The sequence below is a fragment of the Amblyomma americanum genome, chromosome 3 (assembly GCF_052857255.1).
Source record: "Amblyomma americanum isolate KBUSLIRL-KWMA chromosome 3, ASM5285725v1, whole genome shotgun sequence".
NCBI lineage: Eukaryota > Metazoa > Arthropoda > Arachnida > Ixodida > Ixodidae > Amblyomma > Amblyomma americanum.
In genome coordinates, this window is record NC_135499.1 from 208,390,590 (window position 1) to 208,409,109 (window position 18,520).

At 50.4% G+C, this 18,520-nt stretch overlaps 1 protein-coding gene across 1 annotated transcript in view; it reads left to right on the forward strand.

Moving 5' to 3' along the window:
• Positions 1–824: 824 nt before the first annotated feature.
• Positions 825–18,520, forward strand: part of LOC144124366 (uncharacterized) — a 51,093-nt gene continuing 33,397 nt past the window's right edge. Inside the window, exons 1-4 of the mRNA XM_077656996.1 lie at positions 825–913; positions 6,141–7,563; positions 14,171–14,483; positions 16,507–16,659. Of these exons, the coding sequence (XP_077513122.1) occupies positions 899–913; positions 6,141–7,563; positions 14,171–14,483; positions 16,507–16,659 (1,904 nt within the window). The 5' untranslated portion in view covers positions 825–898. The remainder of the gene's footprint in view (positions 914–6,140; positions 7,564–14,170; positions 14,484–16,506; positions 16,660–18,520) is intronic.

An 18,520-nucleotide genomic window follows, 5' to 3' on the forward strand; every position in this document is an offset into this window, starting at 1 on the left:
GTTTAGTAAAGTCGGAAAGTGGGTTCGGCAACCGGTGATTCATTTTTGCGGCAGTGGACCTTCTTTGCACGTGTGTTTTTTCCTGCATTTTAAAGAGCCTGGATGCGATATATAATACTCACTCACTCACTCACTCACTCACTCACTCACTCACTCACTCACTCACTCACTCACTCACTCACTCACTCACTCACTCACTCACTCACTCACTCACTCACTCACTCACTCACTCACTCACTCACTCACTCACTCACTCATTAGTTTGTGTGCATATTGTCACGTAATGGTGATGACAGTCGAAACAGTGGGGTAGACAGCCAAAAGCTGTTTATTGGGCCGACCTGCGCCCAGAATGGACTGAATGACTCGGCGGCGGCAAAAGCAACAAGCGTGCTCGGCGATCATCGAGCACAATTCCCGCCGCTCTCGGTCGGGCTTAATTTAATGCTGATAGCGAACTTTCGAGATAAAGCGTGCAAAGTTGCTTGAACATTCTGGAACAAGGTAGAATCGACTCCGCCTGGATGCGATCAACTCTGGTCGCGTCTTGCATCCCCAAACAAAGTGATAAAGCGGCGTGTCGGCAGCTTTGGAGAATGAACACACAAGCACTGCAAATATTCGTGGCAATATGTTCCAGCTGAACATTTGCAATGACCACAGTCAAACGCATTCTTTCCGTGGCTCACTTTTCATTTAATTTTCTTTCACTTTGGCCACAATTTCGATGACGAGGAAGGCGTTGCAAAGCAGTCGCGCGCACCGCGTCGCCAGAATAGCATGCTTAGAAGAGGAAGATCACGCATCACACGCTCCTCGTGCTCCAGCGAACAACTGCGAACGGCCTTTCTCGGCGACCTCGGCTTCCTTTGCCCCTACTAACTGACGGAAAAACAAGATGCAGTCGTACAACGTGAGTTCAGCGCTATTCCTTGCTTGTCCTACTCCTGTGCGCCTTCTGGGGACGGCAGATCGCTCTAACTCTTATTACGAGCACTGCCTTACCCGACACCCTGTGAGCAGCCTGCGCTACAGAGGCTCCAATGCCTACCGTAAGAAACAGCCTGCTGAGCGTACAAAAAACGTTGATCAATGTTCGTTATCTATAAGGATCCATTTGAAATGGGCGCCGCCGTGGTGGCTCAGTGGTTACGGCGTTCGGCTGCTGACCCGAAAGGCGCGGGCTCGATCCCGGCCACGGCGGTCGCATTTCGATGGAGGCGAAATTCTAGAGACCCGTGTAATGTGCGATGCCAGTGCACGTTAAAAAACATCAGCCGGTCGAAATGTCCGGAGCCGTTCCCAACAGCGTCCCTCATAGTCTGAGTCGCTGAAATGGATACCTATTTTACGTTTCATTGGGACTGCGGTAAGCGCGACGGCAGCAGCAAGGGGCAAATCGCACAGATCGCAAGGTAGTTGGTCCCCACGTCGAAGATAGCCTTCACCACTCGCCGCACGTATCGATAATCGATTAACAATTGGATGTGATACGCAGCCCATGGCGAGGTCCGGTCGCCAATGAGCCAATGTTCCAATCACTTTCCATACCCATAAAAGTCGCAGTGACGTCACCGAGCTACAATGACCAATGCCAGAGTATCAAATGGTTTCGAAATGGAAAATCGATAACGGATCCTTATGGAATACGGCCCCAGTATGTGCTGCGAGGCCACCTCTGAAAGCTTATCTCGAGTCACAAGCGTTCACACTGCCGAAGCTATTGGGCGCATTCGTGTGCACGCCTAAGCACTATGTGGTGAACCCGAACGAAGAACGTTATATCATTCAGATTCGTTGCAGTTGAGAATGTGGTATCGCTTTTTTCGCGGTACAAGTGAATGCCAGCGGCAGACTTTCGCTTCGTCTTCACGACTTAATTAACTGTGACTAAATTATTTGTTTTTAATTATTTCAGTATTTAACTAATTCACGGATTCGATTAAGTTACAGATAATTTCTGAATAAATTGATGAAATCGGCTAATTACTCTATTCAAGAGTTAATAACAAATTTATTAATTATTTGGGTGACTTAATTTTTAGTTTCTACCAATTACATATTTATTCAATTAGCTATTCTATTAATTATCCAGATAATGGATTATTGACAGTTCATGCGGGCACGCTCTGCCGACACGCTATGATGACAGGTCTTGTACACGCTGCTTTTTTGATGCGCAAATGTAAACCTTCGCTATAAGAGGGTTAGAGGTACATGTGCAGGCCGGCGTCGGCTATAAATTCCAACAACGCCTGGTATTGGGGCCCATGGGTCCAGATTCAGGTGTCTTGTGGTCGGCTGTGTTGGTAACCCTGAATGCCGAGGTGTCGCTTGCGTGCCTCCCGAAGTCCGGGGCAAGTTAGCATAAAGTGGGGTAACGTCGCCTCTGCAGCAGAAGCGGGGCAGAAAGGGGCAGTCCAGAAGCGGGGACTGTGATATCCAGGAGGCCCTGACCGCAGGCCTCAGCGCAGCATCCACCCGGATTCTCCTAAACGCCACCTCCTCACGGCGAGTTAAATCTCCAGGGACGTTGGATCCACGCGGTGGAATTAAAGCACGCGTGGAGCGGCGGACCACTCCACTCCAATGCCGGGCCTTCGATATTTTTTAAAACCTCATATGTAAGTCCATCCGGCTCAGGAGCTTGACGCAGTTTCGTTTCATCCACGACTGCAAGAGACGAAGTCACGGTGAACTGCTTCTGTATACCTTCAATGTCCTGTTTGCTTGGAGGCGAGCCCGCTTCTGAAGGAAGAGTATTCAGGTAGATGAACGGCGCTGGTGGTTGAAAGCTGGACATAAAGTCTTGACGACCTCTGAAGCGAGCTGACTGGGCGTCTGTCCCGAAGCAAGACATGCTGAACTTACGGGGTCTCTAAAACGCTCGCCGATTCCCATGAGACGAAAGGTGCGCCATATCGATGTAGCGGTTGACGATGGGCCAAGAGACGCGCACCAGTCCTGCCATCGCTGGCGAGAAAGGCGCCGCAGCTGTTAGCCGGTGTAACGTGTCTCGGCGTTGCGGCGAAGATGGATCTCGAGTGACCGCCAGATCCGCCCGACGACGGGCTGCTCAGAGCCGAAGAAGGCGCAGGCCCGGAGGCGGTCGGCTTTCCCCCACTCAACTTGAATGAGTGGCATTTTGAAGCGCTGCACGCAAAACTTTGCGCAGATTCGATGGAGCTGATAGCAGGCAGTCGTAGAGTGCCGTTCTGAACAAGTCCCACTCTGTGACATGGCAACAGCGCTTACGGCGGCGCTGGGAATCAGGATCCAAACCGATAAGCAATGGATGGTGATCGCTGCCCCAACAGTCTATTTCTCGGCCCCAGGATACAGGGCATGCACCATACCACCTTGTTAGGTCTGGAGAGGATGGATGAGACTGGGGACGACCCCATCAGCGGGTTGCGGTGCATGGGGAATTGAGAAGCACGAACTCTGCCTCATTAAAAGTGTCCCGCACTATATTTCCCCGTACACTAGCGCAGGGGTAACCCCAAGTCTGATGCGGGGCATTAAAATCACCGGCAACCAAAATAGGACGTCCGGGTATGCGCCGTGAAGGTGAGCTATCCATCCTAGCTGTAGACGAGGAGCTCTGCTTCTCTAGGGACGTATGCAGCACGACACAAGAACCACGTCAGTGGGGTGGAGGCGACACAGCAGTTGTTGCACCAAGACGCAGTTGACCTTCAGTCTGAGGGCACCAAGTGGCTACGTATACGGCGGCCTTTCCATGGGCGTTCTTGAGGCAGTATTGCGACGGCTGTCTGGAATAGTTGGGCAGGAGTAGCAGTAAATCCAGTAAGCAGGGACAGAGCATTAGACTCTTGTAGAAGTAATGCCCACGCCGGAAGTTTACCTAGGCGCAATCGATGACGGATCTCGCCTGTCTTGTGCAGGAAAGCCCGGCAGTTTCATTGTAAGGCATGTCGATGGGTGTTCAATGTTGAATCCATATTTAGGTAACCGAAGGTAGGTTATTTATCAACCTTTGTCAGTTGTTGCAGTTGTCGCGCCACGAAGGTGAGCATGCAGCTGTACACAAGTCAACTGAGCAGGCTGTAGTGTTCCACAAGGGGCAAGCGATGTGTGCGCATTTGACTGCGTCGCAGGAGATTGGTGACTAGTATGGCGACAGGACGATTCGGCAAGTAAAGCCCGTTTTTGATGCACCTCCTCCTGCAGAACTGTAAGCCGTTTATCCAATTCGGCAATGCCACCTGAAGGTTGCTCCTCAACAGACAATTTTTGAGGTGGTTCAGCAGAACCGACTCGCTATGGTGATGATGATGGTGATGAGGCAGTGGCAGGCGGCCGCCATCGAATAACGAGCGCACCCAAACGACCACGGTGTTGGTGGAGCGGCGAATTGCAAGACCTTGAAATCCATGTGTTCCAAGGCACTTGTCAAAGGTCGGTTGAAGGAGACGATGTGACAAAGCTGACGCATCGAAGCATTTGAGTGGCTTAACCACCACCTGTCGCTTGATGATGTCACCCTATTTTTCTTGCCATCGCTGGGATCTTCTGTACCATCTGTGAGTACACCCACGCAGTCGGCTTTCCTCGTAGTGGGACTAGTAATGCTTTCGCATTAAAATGGTACGTGTAACGGTAAGAGACAGGAAGAGAGCGTAGTTGATGAAGGAAAAAACTCTAGTTAATGACATCCTAGTTGAAATTAAGATGAGGGAATGGTTATCGGCAGGTTTTGTAATGCGAAGCATATAACTCATTGACATTATAACGGCCAACTCAGGGGGCTTTTTGCACATTTCGAGTTTATAATCGCACGACATTCTTCACAGTTTCTTCTTCGCTCCGGTAAAAAAAAATGTCTAAAATACCAAGTAGAAGTATTAAAGAAAGCAAAAACCAGGAAACCGAGACTGGGTTTCCAACAAAAGGTGACGTCACGACCGACCATCCTATGACGTTACAGATACTGTCACAATGCATATTGGCCTATTGTATACGCCTTTATTGGCAAAACTGGCGACTGTATGCGAGAGCCAAGGTCATTATTTGTCTGAAATGACCAAAAGCCAGCACAAAATTTTGTCCTTAACAAACGCAGAGCGAACATTGACGGCCATGAGTCCAGTGACGTCACACACGCATGGTTTCCCGCATAAATCTTGCCGACGTAGGCCACAAAATGGGAAATTTTAAAATTTATATGCGCTGCGACGAAACATCGCCCCACTGCAAGCTTGGCACGAAGAAACAGAAAACTGCGAGGAGCGTACCGTGAAAGTTTCAGCAAAATCAGACGAGGTAGAAAAGTACGTCAGCTTAGTCTTTCATTGGTAATAGACTGGATTCCAAGAGAAGGCAAGCATAGCAATGGGCGACAGAATGTAAGGTGGTGGGATGAGATTAGGGAGATTGCGGGAATAAGGTGGTCGCAGCTGGCACAGGATAGGCTTAATTGGGCTGATATGGGAGAGGCCCTTTGTCGTGAAGTAGGCGTAGTCAGGCTTATGATGATGATCGTGAAACGATGAATTTTGCTCATTTCGTTGACGAGAACACATTCTGATGCACTCCAATCTGACATGACGTACTATGCGCCTTCTCAATGCATTGTTTTTTTTTAATTGGTTTTGGGGGGAAAGGAAATAGCGCAGTATCTGTCTCATATATCGTTGGACACCTGAACCGCACCGTAAGGGAAGGGTAAAGGAGGGAGTGAAAGAACAAAGGAAGAATTAGGGGCCGTAGTGGAGGGCTCCGAAATAATTTCGACCACCTGGGGATCTTTAACGTGCACTGACATCGCACAGCACACGGGCGCCTTAGCGTTTTTCCTCCATAAAAACGCAGCCGCCGCGTTCGGGTTCGAGCCCGAGAACTCCGGATCAGTGCATTGTTGATAGAAAGAGGTTTAAGGACAATTGTTCACAGGTTTTGGGATGCACGCTTAGACGTTTGGTCTTGTTTAGTAATTATTAAACTACTTCCAAGTCGGCGGTCTCGCGGTCCCTTTTTCTCCTCTCCATTTTTGCTGCATTACATGCTGCAGCCTCGGACTGCTGCATAGCTACTGGCTCAAACTTGCAGCCCCGTTGCAGAAGCTTTGCAGTTAAATACTTCGTTCTAAACTTGGCTTACCCAAACGGTCCTCGCAGGCTAACACAACTGCCAAAGGTGAGAAGCGCAAGGATGGCGTCAGTCCCGTAACAGTGGGCCTACTGGTACTCCTAATCCCGGTGCTGATTGGCGTGGCGCTCGGCATTCGGTACACCACGCGCGGGCCGCGTGTTGTCACCGTTGCTAGAAGCGAGAGCACGCCAGCGGGAGGCGACAAGCAGCCGGACGGAGGCGACAAGAAGCCGGACGGAGGCGACAAGAAGCCGGACGGAGGCGACAAGAAGCCGGATGGAGGCGACAAGAAGCCGGATGGAGGCGACAAGAAGCCGGACGGAGGCGACAAGAAGCCGGATGGAGGCGACAAGAAGCCGGACGGAGGCGACAAGAAGCCGGACGGAGGCGACAAGAAGCCGGATGGAGGCGACAAGAAGCCGGACGGAGGCGACAAGAAGCCGGACGGAGGCGACAAGAAGCCGGATGGAGGCGACAAGAAGCCGGACGGAGGCGACAAGAAGCCGGATGGAGGCGACAAGAAGCCGGACGGAGGCGACAAGAAGCCGGACGGAGGCGACAAGAAGCCGGATGGAGGCGACAAGAAGCCGGACGGAGGCGACAAGAAGCCGGACGGAGGCGACAAGAAGCCGGACGGAGGCGACAAGAAGCCGGACGGAGGCGACAAGAAGCCGGACGGAGGCGACAAGAAGCCGGATGGAGGCGACAAGAAGCCGGACGGAGGCGACAAGAAGCCGGACGGAGGCGACAAGAAGCCGGATGGAGGCGACAAGAAGCCGGACGGAGGCGACAAGAAGCCGGACGGAGGCGACAAGAAGCCGGACGGAGGCGACAAGAAGCCGGACGGAGGCGACAAGAAGCCGGACGGAGGCGACAAGAAGCCGGACGGAGGCGACAAGAAGCCGGATGGAGGCGACAAGAAGCCGGACGGAGGCGACAAGAAGCCGGACGGAGGCGACAAGAAGCCGGACGGAGGCGACAAGCAGCCGGACGGAGGCGACAAGAAGCCGGACGGAGGCGACAAGAAGCCGGACGGAGGCGACAAGAAGCCGGACGGAGGCGACAAGAAGCCGGATGGAGGCGACAAGAAGCCGGATGGAGGCGACAAGAAGCCGGACGGAGGCGACAAGAAGCCGGACGGAGGCGACAAGAAGCCGGACGGAGGCGACAAGAAGCCGGACGGAGGCGACAAGAAGCCGGATGGAGGCGACAAGAAGCCGGACGGAGGCGACAAGAAGCCGGACGGGGGCGACAAGAAGCCGGATGGAGGCGACAAGAAGCCGGACGGAGGCGACAAGAAACCGGACGGAGGCGACAAGAAGCCGGACGGAGGCGACAAGAAGATAGATACCAATCCCTCAAAGCAGGAAATTGGCAAAGAGACGCACGACGGGCCTCTGCTGGCAGACGTGAAGCCTACGCGTTATGCGGTCACCCTAAGCGTCACAGGTAAGACAAGACCAGAGCTCTTTGATATTACCAGTTGCGAAACATCCGATAGTGCCCATCTATCCAAAAACGGTGGTTCTAGGTGGCCAAAATTAAACTGTTGAAGGATTGCCGCCCCGCAAGTGTTAAATAATGCAAGCTGCGTTCAGGTTCCAAACTTTGCGATTGTTGGTAAACGCATACTCGCCTGCCAACAAAATCATTGGAACAAATGCATTAGCAAATATCCATTGATATAACACACAGCCCATTTTACTTATTAGCACGGGCCTGAACACTTTCCTTGTATTTTTTTCTTAGTCCCACCGTAGTAGTATTTAATTTAGCAATAAAGAAGCAATGGAGAGAGTTTATGGTTTATGGGGTTTAACGTCCCAAAGCGACTCGGGCGATGAGGGACGCCGCAGTGAAGGGCTCCGTAAATTTCGTCCACCTGTGGTTCCTTAACTTGTACTGACATCGCACAGTACATTGGCCTCTAGAATTTCACCTCGAATTTCGACGGAGGTGGCTTTTCAGTAGACAATCGGGACATACGGCAGTACCTTTTATTTACTACTGCCAGATGGCGCCACCATTCGTAAGCCCCCGAATTGAACTTTCCTGCCCTTCTTTGATGGGATGGCCGGATTGGGCTGGTCGGTTGCTCGTCGCGAGCGGTGAATGATGATGGCACTGACTGGTGATCATATATACACGGCGGTTAGCAGTACGAAGAGCCTACAGGTCTTCGTATGCTCGTCTGGCGACACGTTGCCGGTTGGGGCTGCAGCTTCAACTTCTTAGCAGACAAAACTTATTTATTAAAGGCGGCATTGAAATACAAGGCAGTGAGGATAAGGCAGTTTAAAGAAAAGGCTGTTTAAAAGCGGCCGAGACTGAGACTCGGTGCGCTCCCTCCAACTTTGTTTGCAGCGGGTTTTAAACCCCTCGATAATTGGGCGGAGCTTTACTAAACCAGCTCTCGCCCAATTCGAACCAATAGCAGTGCAATGGCACCGGACATGCAAGTGGGGGGATCCCAGGGCTCACCGGGTTCCGACCCAGTGGACCCCGCGCCTCCTGGAACGTGCAGGGCGCGCGATTTCGCGTACGCAGCTCGCTGCATGTGCTTTCCATCGAGGCGCCATAGAGGCGCCCACGCATCGGCTCTGCTGTCTCCGCTGACAGTGAAAAGGAATCCCCTCAGCGGGGAAAGGTCATCGGCCCCTTAAAACTCTGTCAAGGCAGTTCGGGGTACTTCTCCCCATTTCCGAAGGCTTTTGGCAGCGTCCGAAATGCGCGATGCACTGTCACTGTTCTACCCCTCGTGCACGGCCGGTCAGCAGGGGATGAGTCGGCGCCAGAGCCGAAAGGAATAGCTGGCATCGAGGCGCCCTAGCCATGAAGAAAAGAGCCACCGAGAGCCCCGCGATCCTCCCATTGTAATAAAGCGTACGCGAGCGCCCGTGCGCTGACGCCGATATCTAGCACGGACAGATATCGGCGCCTCACCGAGGCTCGCTGGCGTCTCCCGCAGTACGCATGCGCAGACCGGTTTTGGCGTACGCCAATAGCGCCGACGCTGAGCGCGTACGCCCAGGAAGGGCCCTTGAAGTTGCCGCTTAACTTAACACCCCGGAAAGTGGCTACAGTAACTAGCCACTTTTTGAAGCGCAGTTTCACAACTCGTGTCATCTAGGAGCTCTGAGCCAGGACATGGTATAAGCATTTTCCAAACGGACACCGAGAGCAATTCTCAAATTTTCTTCCGATCAATTTGCATTTTTGTGCCGCTGTTGTCACTTGACCAGCGGTAAAGACGGGTTTATCACTCAGGTATGAAGAGTAGCAAGTTAGAATATTTTTCCACGCCAGTTCAAATTCGAAATGTTGATCGTGACGCTAAGTGCATCGTGGGTGTGCTCCAGCTTATAGATAACGGAATGTTGGCGTCACTGCAGTTGGTGACAGTAGTGCGGGTCGGTGGTAGCTGATTTTCATATCACTTTTCTTTTTCGATCTTATAAAATCTTTTTGATAGAAAGTAGCCTCTGTCAGTAATGTTTCATTGGTCCGCTTCCTTCGACGCCAGCCGGTGGCTGGAGTGACATGTAATGTCACGGGTAGTGGTTCTCCTGCTCCAAAAATGCACGATCGTCGGAGACGGAACTTGCCAGAGGCAAAGAGAATGTATTGGGGACGAAGGTTACATGGTTAACCAGAAGTTTACACACAACTTAATTACAACGAATGATATACGTGCCAACTTCAAAAGGGGTAAAGCATTTGAACTCTCTAACCGGGAGAGAGTCCCTTCTCGGCCGGGCCGATGGTGCAGAGCATCAGACCTTACAGCACTACTCCGGACCGGGCACCCGGGCTCAGGGTTAAGCCCTAGGAGTCCGGCCAACATTCAGAGTACACCCAATCACAACAAACGACCAGAAAGATTAGTCTCTTACGGCGTGTCAAGCCCCTCGTACTTAACGCGTTCATGAAACTTTTCCGAAGTGGAGGAAAAACCTGCAAAACCCTAAACTCCTTCTCTGCACTTGACGCGCACGCTTTCGCGACATCTCTGGTTTTCCATGCTAGCGTCACTAAAGGACCGGAACCAGCCGAACTTTTGTCAAGCGCTCGTCAACGTTCCTTAATTGCACGCCCGCCCGAACAAAGCACCTGAATAATCTCCGCCTTCACCGTATGTCTTTCCTTGTGATTCTTGAGGAATGCATGCCGCACGTTGTCCCTATAACGCGAAAGCGCTGACCCCGTGAGGTAGTCGCTTGCGCACTCTTTGTTGCCATCCGAGCACATGCATCGTAGTTTCTAAGTCTGGTCACGGATACCGGCCTTCCCTTTTACCGTCGCCCTGTTCTCAAAGGGCTCGGGAAGCCGCAGTCGGTACCGAATGCGTCATCCTTCCTGCGCGACGCGTTGCATCGTTATTTCTATTCGTTTCGCCATCCTGCATACGCGCGTCATCAGCGCGTGCTTTGTGGTATGCATTTCCGGTCCGGGCAAGCAGCATCTTACGCCTTGTAGCTATAGAGAAAGCTGGTGTTACTGGCGCCTCCCGCCTCGATCCTCCGCCTATACCGAGAAAACACGGGCGCAATGCTGGCTCACGGAATTAACCGCGCAGTGCAGTGCCGCGTAGATCCATTGATACCTTACAGTAATTAAAACGCTGTGATCATTGAAGCCTCAGTGTGTCCAGTGTCCCCTAAGCATAGAGCACACCGAAACAACCCACCGATGTAGAGTTTAGTGTTCGGTATCAGAGCGTAGGACGGTGCGGGCTGAGAAGCTACAGCACGTGACTCAAAAGGCCGCACGTGGAACATTCGCGCCTGCGCTGTGGCATCGTTTTTGCGCTGGGCCCATTATCGGGACTGGAGTATGCACCCGCCATCTCTCCCTATTTTAAAGCGAAAGCCTTTAATGGCTCATACTCGCGGTGTGCATCCGTCCGGTCACGTGACCTCGCGGTGTCCGTCCATCACATCCTAGGTCACGTGACCATGTCCGCCCGTTACATCCTAGGTCACGTGACCTTCTCACGTGATCCCAGCCTGCCAACTAGACTGTGAGCAAACTGCCCACTGTGGCGGGTGGTGGGACCCGCCGCCAAGCAACAACTGCGCATGCGCGGCGTGACGTCGCCGCTCAAATTAAAATCTGTGCAATGAGTCGCAAACGGCTTTCGCCTTCCCGCAGTTAAGAGATATCTAGGTGCATCCAACTAATTTTTTTCTCAAAGCTGTAGTCACCATTTCGTGAGGAACCGTGCTTCGCTACCGCACTGCGTCGGTTTGCTTCCATTTTTGATTCTGCCTGACCGATTGGTTACAAGCTAAGCGGAGCCAAAGGATACCATTAGTGTTTTAAATTGCTCCCAAGATGTGATTTTTGATGTGACACGCAAATCATCTGCTCTACTGCAGAGTGAGCGATGTGTACGGCCTCCATGTGGCGCTGTGAACTGATCCAGAATAGTGTTCCTGTATATGCTCCCGCAGGGAGCAGAGTTGCGCGACTGTTTTCCTCGCGCCGCTCTTGACGCCATTCGCCGAGCGGCCGTCACGTGATTCTGCTGACGACGTTTGTTCCATATTGAAGTGGAGGAGCCGACTTTCCAGGCGCTACGCCGGTTCCTCGCCAGCCCTAGTACCCTCTCGGCTGCCATCGTGATCGGACGCGTTCGGTGCGGTCGGCTGTGGTGTGTTCCCGCCTTTTCCATGCGCTCCAGTTGTATATATTTTGATAGTGTGCAGTGACGGTAGCCTCCAACTATGACGGGGTGCAGTGCGCCAAACTGCAAGAACCGTACCGAAAGCGGCAAAGCTTTCTACGCAGTGAACAATTAGCTTTGCATAGGCTATTTAACTATTTTATTTGTTAAGAATACCCTTAAGGTTCCACTGACAAGGATGTTAACACTGGAGGAGAGGGGAAGAAAAATAGAATGAAATACTTGAAAGCAAAATTGGATATTCAGATAAGTTTTTTCCTTGAGTAAAACCATGGCGCAGTCCAAAACAAAGATATTTCAGAATGCCGAGAAGGTACATATAATTAAAGTAGGTCAAGAGAAAACGCAATAGGGCTTAGAAAAAAACGAGCGAATAACAGCACCAGCAAGAGATACACATCATTTTTCGAGATCCTTGGAAACCCGTATACCACAATTAAGCTGCAGTGACTTAAGGCAGGCTTCTCTAACTTTCGGATGTTAAAGAAGTACGGCACGTGATGTGTTTGGCTTGAAAAGATGACCATGGCATAGGAAAAATGCAGTGGAGGGCTAGAAGTCAGAGCAACAAATGGTACGTATATTTTGTGAAAGATAGGCGCGCGAGTTTGCGATATCTGTGCCTTTGGTAGGTTAGATTTACTTGCTTGCAAAATGCATTGTTTTAGACTGCCCGCATTCACATCGTATGCAGCGTGGTTTCACAAGCTTCGTGCAACATCGGTGGTCGCAACCCTATAGAATAATGTATTTCAATGTGGTTTTGCAGGGAGATGCATTACCAAACTTCTCTTCATCGCACAACTGATGCAGGTTTTTCATTTCCAAGCATTTCTGCGCCATTAATGTCTGTACCGCGAGCTATCGCTGTCATTCCGCGATCTTTCTGTCATGCTGTATGATATTTTCGGCGAATCAGATTATTTTTCCGGCGTTTTTTTCAACGAAGTAAGATGGGCTTAGCATTGATCCCTGAGCACTGAGACAGTAAAAGGAAAAAAGGATGTCTGCATTCTGGCGCCGTTTCTAAGCTTTAAAAAAAGCGAACTGCTCTACAACGCCAGCCCCGTCATGATCCCAGCGCCTGTGCGCTTGAGGAGCTGCTTTCCCGCACAGCTTGGAACAAAATGGCGGACCTTCGCGCAACTCTGCTCCCTGCGGGAGCATATACAGGAACACTAATCCAGAACGCCGCTTCCTTTCATTCTGTATATGCGATAAAAATGTCAATACTTCGAGACAGGCCTCGATACACCACCGTGAAGCACAGAGTTAACATGGGCGCCCTATACACTGGAGCCTTCTTTAGGTTCAGTCGCTCATGTAGGAGCAGCTCTACTACCACACTGTCGGCAAAGTGGAGACACGAATACCTTATGTATTGCATTTATACGGCGCCGACACTGTGCAAAGACGACATATAATTACGTCAAAAAAACAACCCCGCAAAACGTAAGACGCTCCCCTCACACATGCGGGCATAGCTTGCATGTCTAAGTATATAAAAAAAGAATCCTGAAGAAGCATGAGTCACACGAACATTCATTTAGGATATAGGCCAGTGATAGGGACGTCTAAGTAGACAGTAAATACCACAGAAACGCGAAAATCTATTCCACTCTTCCACAGAGCAGGGTAGCGCGTGTCGCGATAAAGTGACACCTTCCACGAAACCGCATGTCGTTACAGGAAAAACAGCATGTTAAGTATGGGACTACCATGAGAGACTGTATCGACTGCCGATCTCCACCCGAGACGTTGTAGCTTAACAGGCTCCAGCTTGAACCTAGGTTTTGTAAATTGCTGTACATCTCAGCCATGGTCCCCACTCGTATGCAAGCTTTGATTTATACACTGCGCGCTCGAAACTGTAAAAATAAAAAAAACGTAAACGGGACGCTTGCGAATATCAGCTACCAGAAGCCTCTCTGCTGGCCCCCAGCGGAAGTAACTATTAGACGTGACGTCATATCCCCCTGCCCGCTGGACGGCGAACAAAGCTGCAATCGACCAATACCCCACCCCAAAAAAGTCCGAACGCACCAACGCACGTAAAAGATGAAGGCCTCGCCTTCCTGGAACGGGACACACGCACAGTTAGTACAAAAAAACCGGTTTATTCCGGACCATAACAACGCTTCAAAAGGGGCACATCATAGAACAACGGATACGAGCATGCGCTACCTCTCGGTACAGCGCAAGGCTACGGCTACACGAAAACAGGCGCTACACCTGAGCGCCACATTTGGCGAGCAACAGTTTGGTCATGCGCAGTTGCGCTGCCTGCGCGCGCACCTATACATTACTCACTAGCTTCCCCGCCTTCTTTGCTCCAACCCTCAACTTTAGTCTTTCCCTCTTGCCCAACAGGACCCACCCTCGGCTCCACACTCCAGGTGAAGGGCAGAGTGGAGGCCACGCTGAAACCCGCGAAGGATACCAACAAGCTGGTGCTGAAAGCCAAGGCAAGCGCCTCTGAGAATCTTCTGATGGCACTCGTGGACTCATCGGGCGGTGCCGACAAGCCTCCGCTGGCCGTGGCCATTACTAGCGTGAGCCCCAGCAAAGACTTCCTGGTCGTGCTCGTCACGGAGCCGCTCAAGAAGGACAAAACGTACACCCTGATCACAGAGCACGAGTACAAGAGCTCCGGCGCTGACGGACCCATCACGTTAGACGCAGCGTGAGTGGCGCTTTCTGCGGGTTACGGTTGTGGGTAAAGCGTAGTCTTCCCTTGTGCAAAGCGATCACGTTTAGAGGTGGTGGAGGTGCAAACATTTATTGCCAAATACAGAGGGGGGCAAACCCCATAACACGGCACGGAGCAACCCTTAGGGGGCTGCCCTTACAGGGCAAAGGACAGCCCTTGGAGAGCTATGCGCTTCAGGGCGTCGGTAATTATCCGGCGCTGGTCAGCAGCAGCGGAGCTGGCCAGGAGAGTCCCCCAGTATGACTCCGCCGTGGTTAGGGATGTAGGTGGGATCTTGTCCACAGGGGAAGATTTATGGGGTACTGTCGGAGGAAGCCATTGGTTGGGGCAGCGGTCCCGTAGGCACAATGTAATTCTTGACATTTTTCGTCGAAAGCACTGAAGCCAGTGCCGTTTTCTTATAGAAGTCTCCCTCTTGCCCACCCCTCCTTCCTCTTTTGGAAACACTTTGTGAGATGGCGCTTCAAGCCAGATTGAAATTGTGGCTTGACGCTAGTCACTGTTCTACAGAGCATGCATGTACACTTGTGTGATATATTCGGGCACAAAAAGAAAATGTCTACGTTGTTTTTGCACGACGAAATTTTATGGTATTCAGAAATATTGAACAAAGTAAAAAAATATTCATTTCGGTGAGTTTTTTGGAGCCCAGTTGCTCTACCACTGAAAACCGTCCCCTTTCAGAAATAGTAATACATATACACGCCTATATATATATATATATATATATATATATATATATATATATATATATATATATATATATATATATATATATATATATATATATATATATATATATATATATACTTCACAAAAGTCTTCCCGGATCCAGAAATTTCTCATGCAGAAAAAGGGGCACACGAACGGAAACAGATTTATTAACGACGTTTCGGCTGGGGCCCGGCCTTCCTTCGTCAGGTAATGCATCAGGTTGTGTATATATATATATATATATATATATATATATATATATATATATATATATATATATATATATATATATATATATATATATATATATATTGGGAAATGTGTCCTTAGGCATAAGAGAGCCGTATGGACATATGCAGGCCTGTGCCGGCTATAGGCTATAAATGCCAGCAAGGCCCAGCGTTGAGGGCAATGAGTCCAGATTCGTGCCACTTAAGGTCGCTTTCGAATAGCAGAATCGTGCCTTGCCATTCGAAAGCGACTTTAAGTCGCTCGGCGCCTTTCAGAGGCCTTTTGTCTCTACGCGCTGTCACCAACTAATACCATGCTTGCAGAAACGAATAGCCTCAACTGGTCCAGGGTGTGAGCTGTGAGCTCGTGATAGAGTTTCTGCACACGATGTAGTGGTAAACCTGATGAAAACGGCACGAGCATAGGTGCAGGCTGACGTGCCCAAATCTGTGTGTTTCTTCAGAAAAAGAAAGAAGTTTGTGCTCAAGCTACGAACGCTGCAATTTGAGGGGTGTCAATGGCATATGCTTGATGTCCTCGCGCACTTTGTTACATATCTTTATTTACAAAAGTCGGTAAACTTTGATAACTCCAATTTTCTGTGGACAAACTGCGTTTCCACGCACGATGCTGGTATCACCTTAATGTATTGTCTGCACGCGCTTAATTTTCGTTCTATGGCAAGTGCCAATAAACCTCAATAGCTGTGGTAGCGACGTTTAAAGCTTCCACATTGTCAACGAATATCGTGCTAAAAAATCATTCAAATTCCTGACATCACCATTTCCTCTAGAAAGAAGTGATGCCAAGAGTAGTGTCACACTGATAGACATGTCCCGTCTTGGGCTCTTGAGCTGTAACAGTTTGCAGCCAGCAAACGTTCCTTGCTGACTCGATCGATCAGCGTTTTCAAAATGACTGACTATCGATCGGTACAAGCCACTCAGCTATTACACGGTCAGCCATATGAACTAGGATGCACCGCATATCGACAAGTAGTGTGGCCTAATGTTCAGATCAACGATTTCCTGCATTCCTGAACGATACGCAGACTGAGCCGCATGGAACTCAAGGCAGGCGAAGCCCATGCGGTCTTTCCCTGCTTCGAAGAGAGCGGCTGGACGGCAGCGGTTCAGCTCACACTGCGCGTGCCTAAAGACGTCATCGCACTGTCCAACGCCGCTGTCGACGGCCAGCCCGTCAGGTGAGAGATATCGGAGAGGCATTTGTCCTACAGTGGGCGTAGTCTGGCCGATGATGATGATGATAATAGCCCCTCAATACAATTATCGCTCTTAACAATAGTTTCTTCTCTGGCTCCTACCGGCTCCGTTAGCGTTCGCCCGCGGCAGTAAAATACCCATTTAACGGCAAGAAAGTTAGAGTGAAAAATCTTCCTGCCAGTGACGTCGAACTCTTGACGTTCGTACTTGAAAGGAGGGCTTGACAAGGTTTGCAGTGAATGGCGGTGCAACTAGCCTCTAATCTGCGTCCGAAAATCACATTAGCCGCATGCATTTTACTTCCAAAATCTGTTGGCGATGGCGACACCTGTATTTTTAATAATTTCTTAAAACTCTGTTTTCGGTGATTTTTCTTAAAGTTTTCTTCTTAGTCCGAAATTAATTTTTGTATCTTTTAAAAGCGTTTAAAATCTCAGTTTTCGGTGAGAGCTGGTCCCTGTTTGGTTTAACACGGTACTTCAGCGATATAGGTATTCTATTTTGCCGACACCGAACCGCGGCCGCAGAGGTTGAGGTTTTATGCCGCGTCCTGGGGCTCACCAGCCGAACGCCGTAACCACTTGAGGCATCGCGGTGGCTGACTCCGGCAGGTTAGCTCGGTCGCGCTTAGCGTTAAAATGCGTAGTAAGAGCTTATACAGACAGCAAATGCTCACGCGCTCCAGCAGTAGTGCCGTCCGAAAATAGCGGACACGACTGCAGTTTTTGAATAAGGACATTCTGCAGGACCCGTATAGGGTCTCCGCTGCACCATTTTTGCCGCAACACTTGTGCGTCCGCACAACGGCGCTCACGAATAGCCACTGCGAATGCGCATATTGCCCCGAAGGTGAAACTTCAGGAAGGAAAAAAAACTGCCCCGGCACTACGACGTCGAAACCGCCGCGGTGGCTCAGTGGTTAGCGCGCTATGCTACTGATCAGGAGTTTCCGAATTCGAACCCGATCGCCGCGGCTGCGTTTCGATGGAGGCGAAACACTAAGGCGCCTTTGTGCTGTGCGATGTCAGTGCACGTTAAAGATCCCCAGGTGGTCGAGATTATTCCGGAGCCCTCCACTACGGTACCTCTTTCTTCCTTTCGTCTCTCACTCCCTCCTTTATACCTTCCCTTACGGCGCGGTTCAGGTGTCCGCCGATATCTGAGACAGATACTGCGCCATTTCCTCCCCCCCCCCCCCGAAAAAAAAAGTTTTCACTGCGACGTCATCGAATGACGTCATACCAGTTGTGGAAAGGAGCTCACCAGTTCAAGGTTCTTGCAGCCAGCGCCAAATAAATGTTAAATTGGCCGACGAGCTCCATGGTGCAAGGTATTATTCTTGACACAAGGTGGGTCAAAGATCCATTTTTCAAGTTTTTCATCCCAGAGAAGCCGAACACCGGGCCAGGGGAAAGCTTGCACTCATTGTATCACCGATGGGTACCAGGCGGCAGTGGGGATCGAGCCCCGCACCTCTCGCAAGCGAGGTGGACGCTCAAACCACTAAGACGCCACTGTTGTACAGCGCACAATTTAAGACTTCGACAGAGCAAGCCATAATCCCACTATATCCTGATTTTGTGAAATATAAAAAAACGAGATAACACCATACATGTCTCAGAATCGGGGTAGAGTTCATTGCGTAGCCACGTTTGTATTACTGTTTTGTGCTTTTAGTGAGCGACTTCAAGCTCTGCGGGAGCTATGTGCACCATCTTACACTCCGGACAGCGCTATGCGCAATTCAGAATCAGTGTGCGAATTTATTTCTTGAGTTTCGTTCGTTCATGTATCTCCAATATCTCACCTTCAATTAAAAAGACACTGAGGGCATACTGAAGT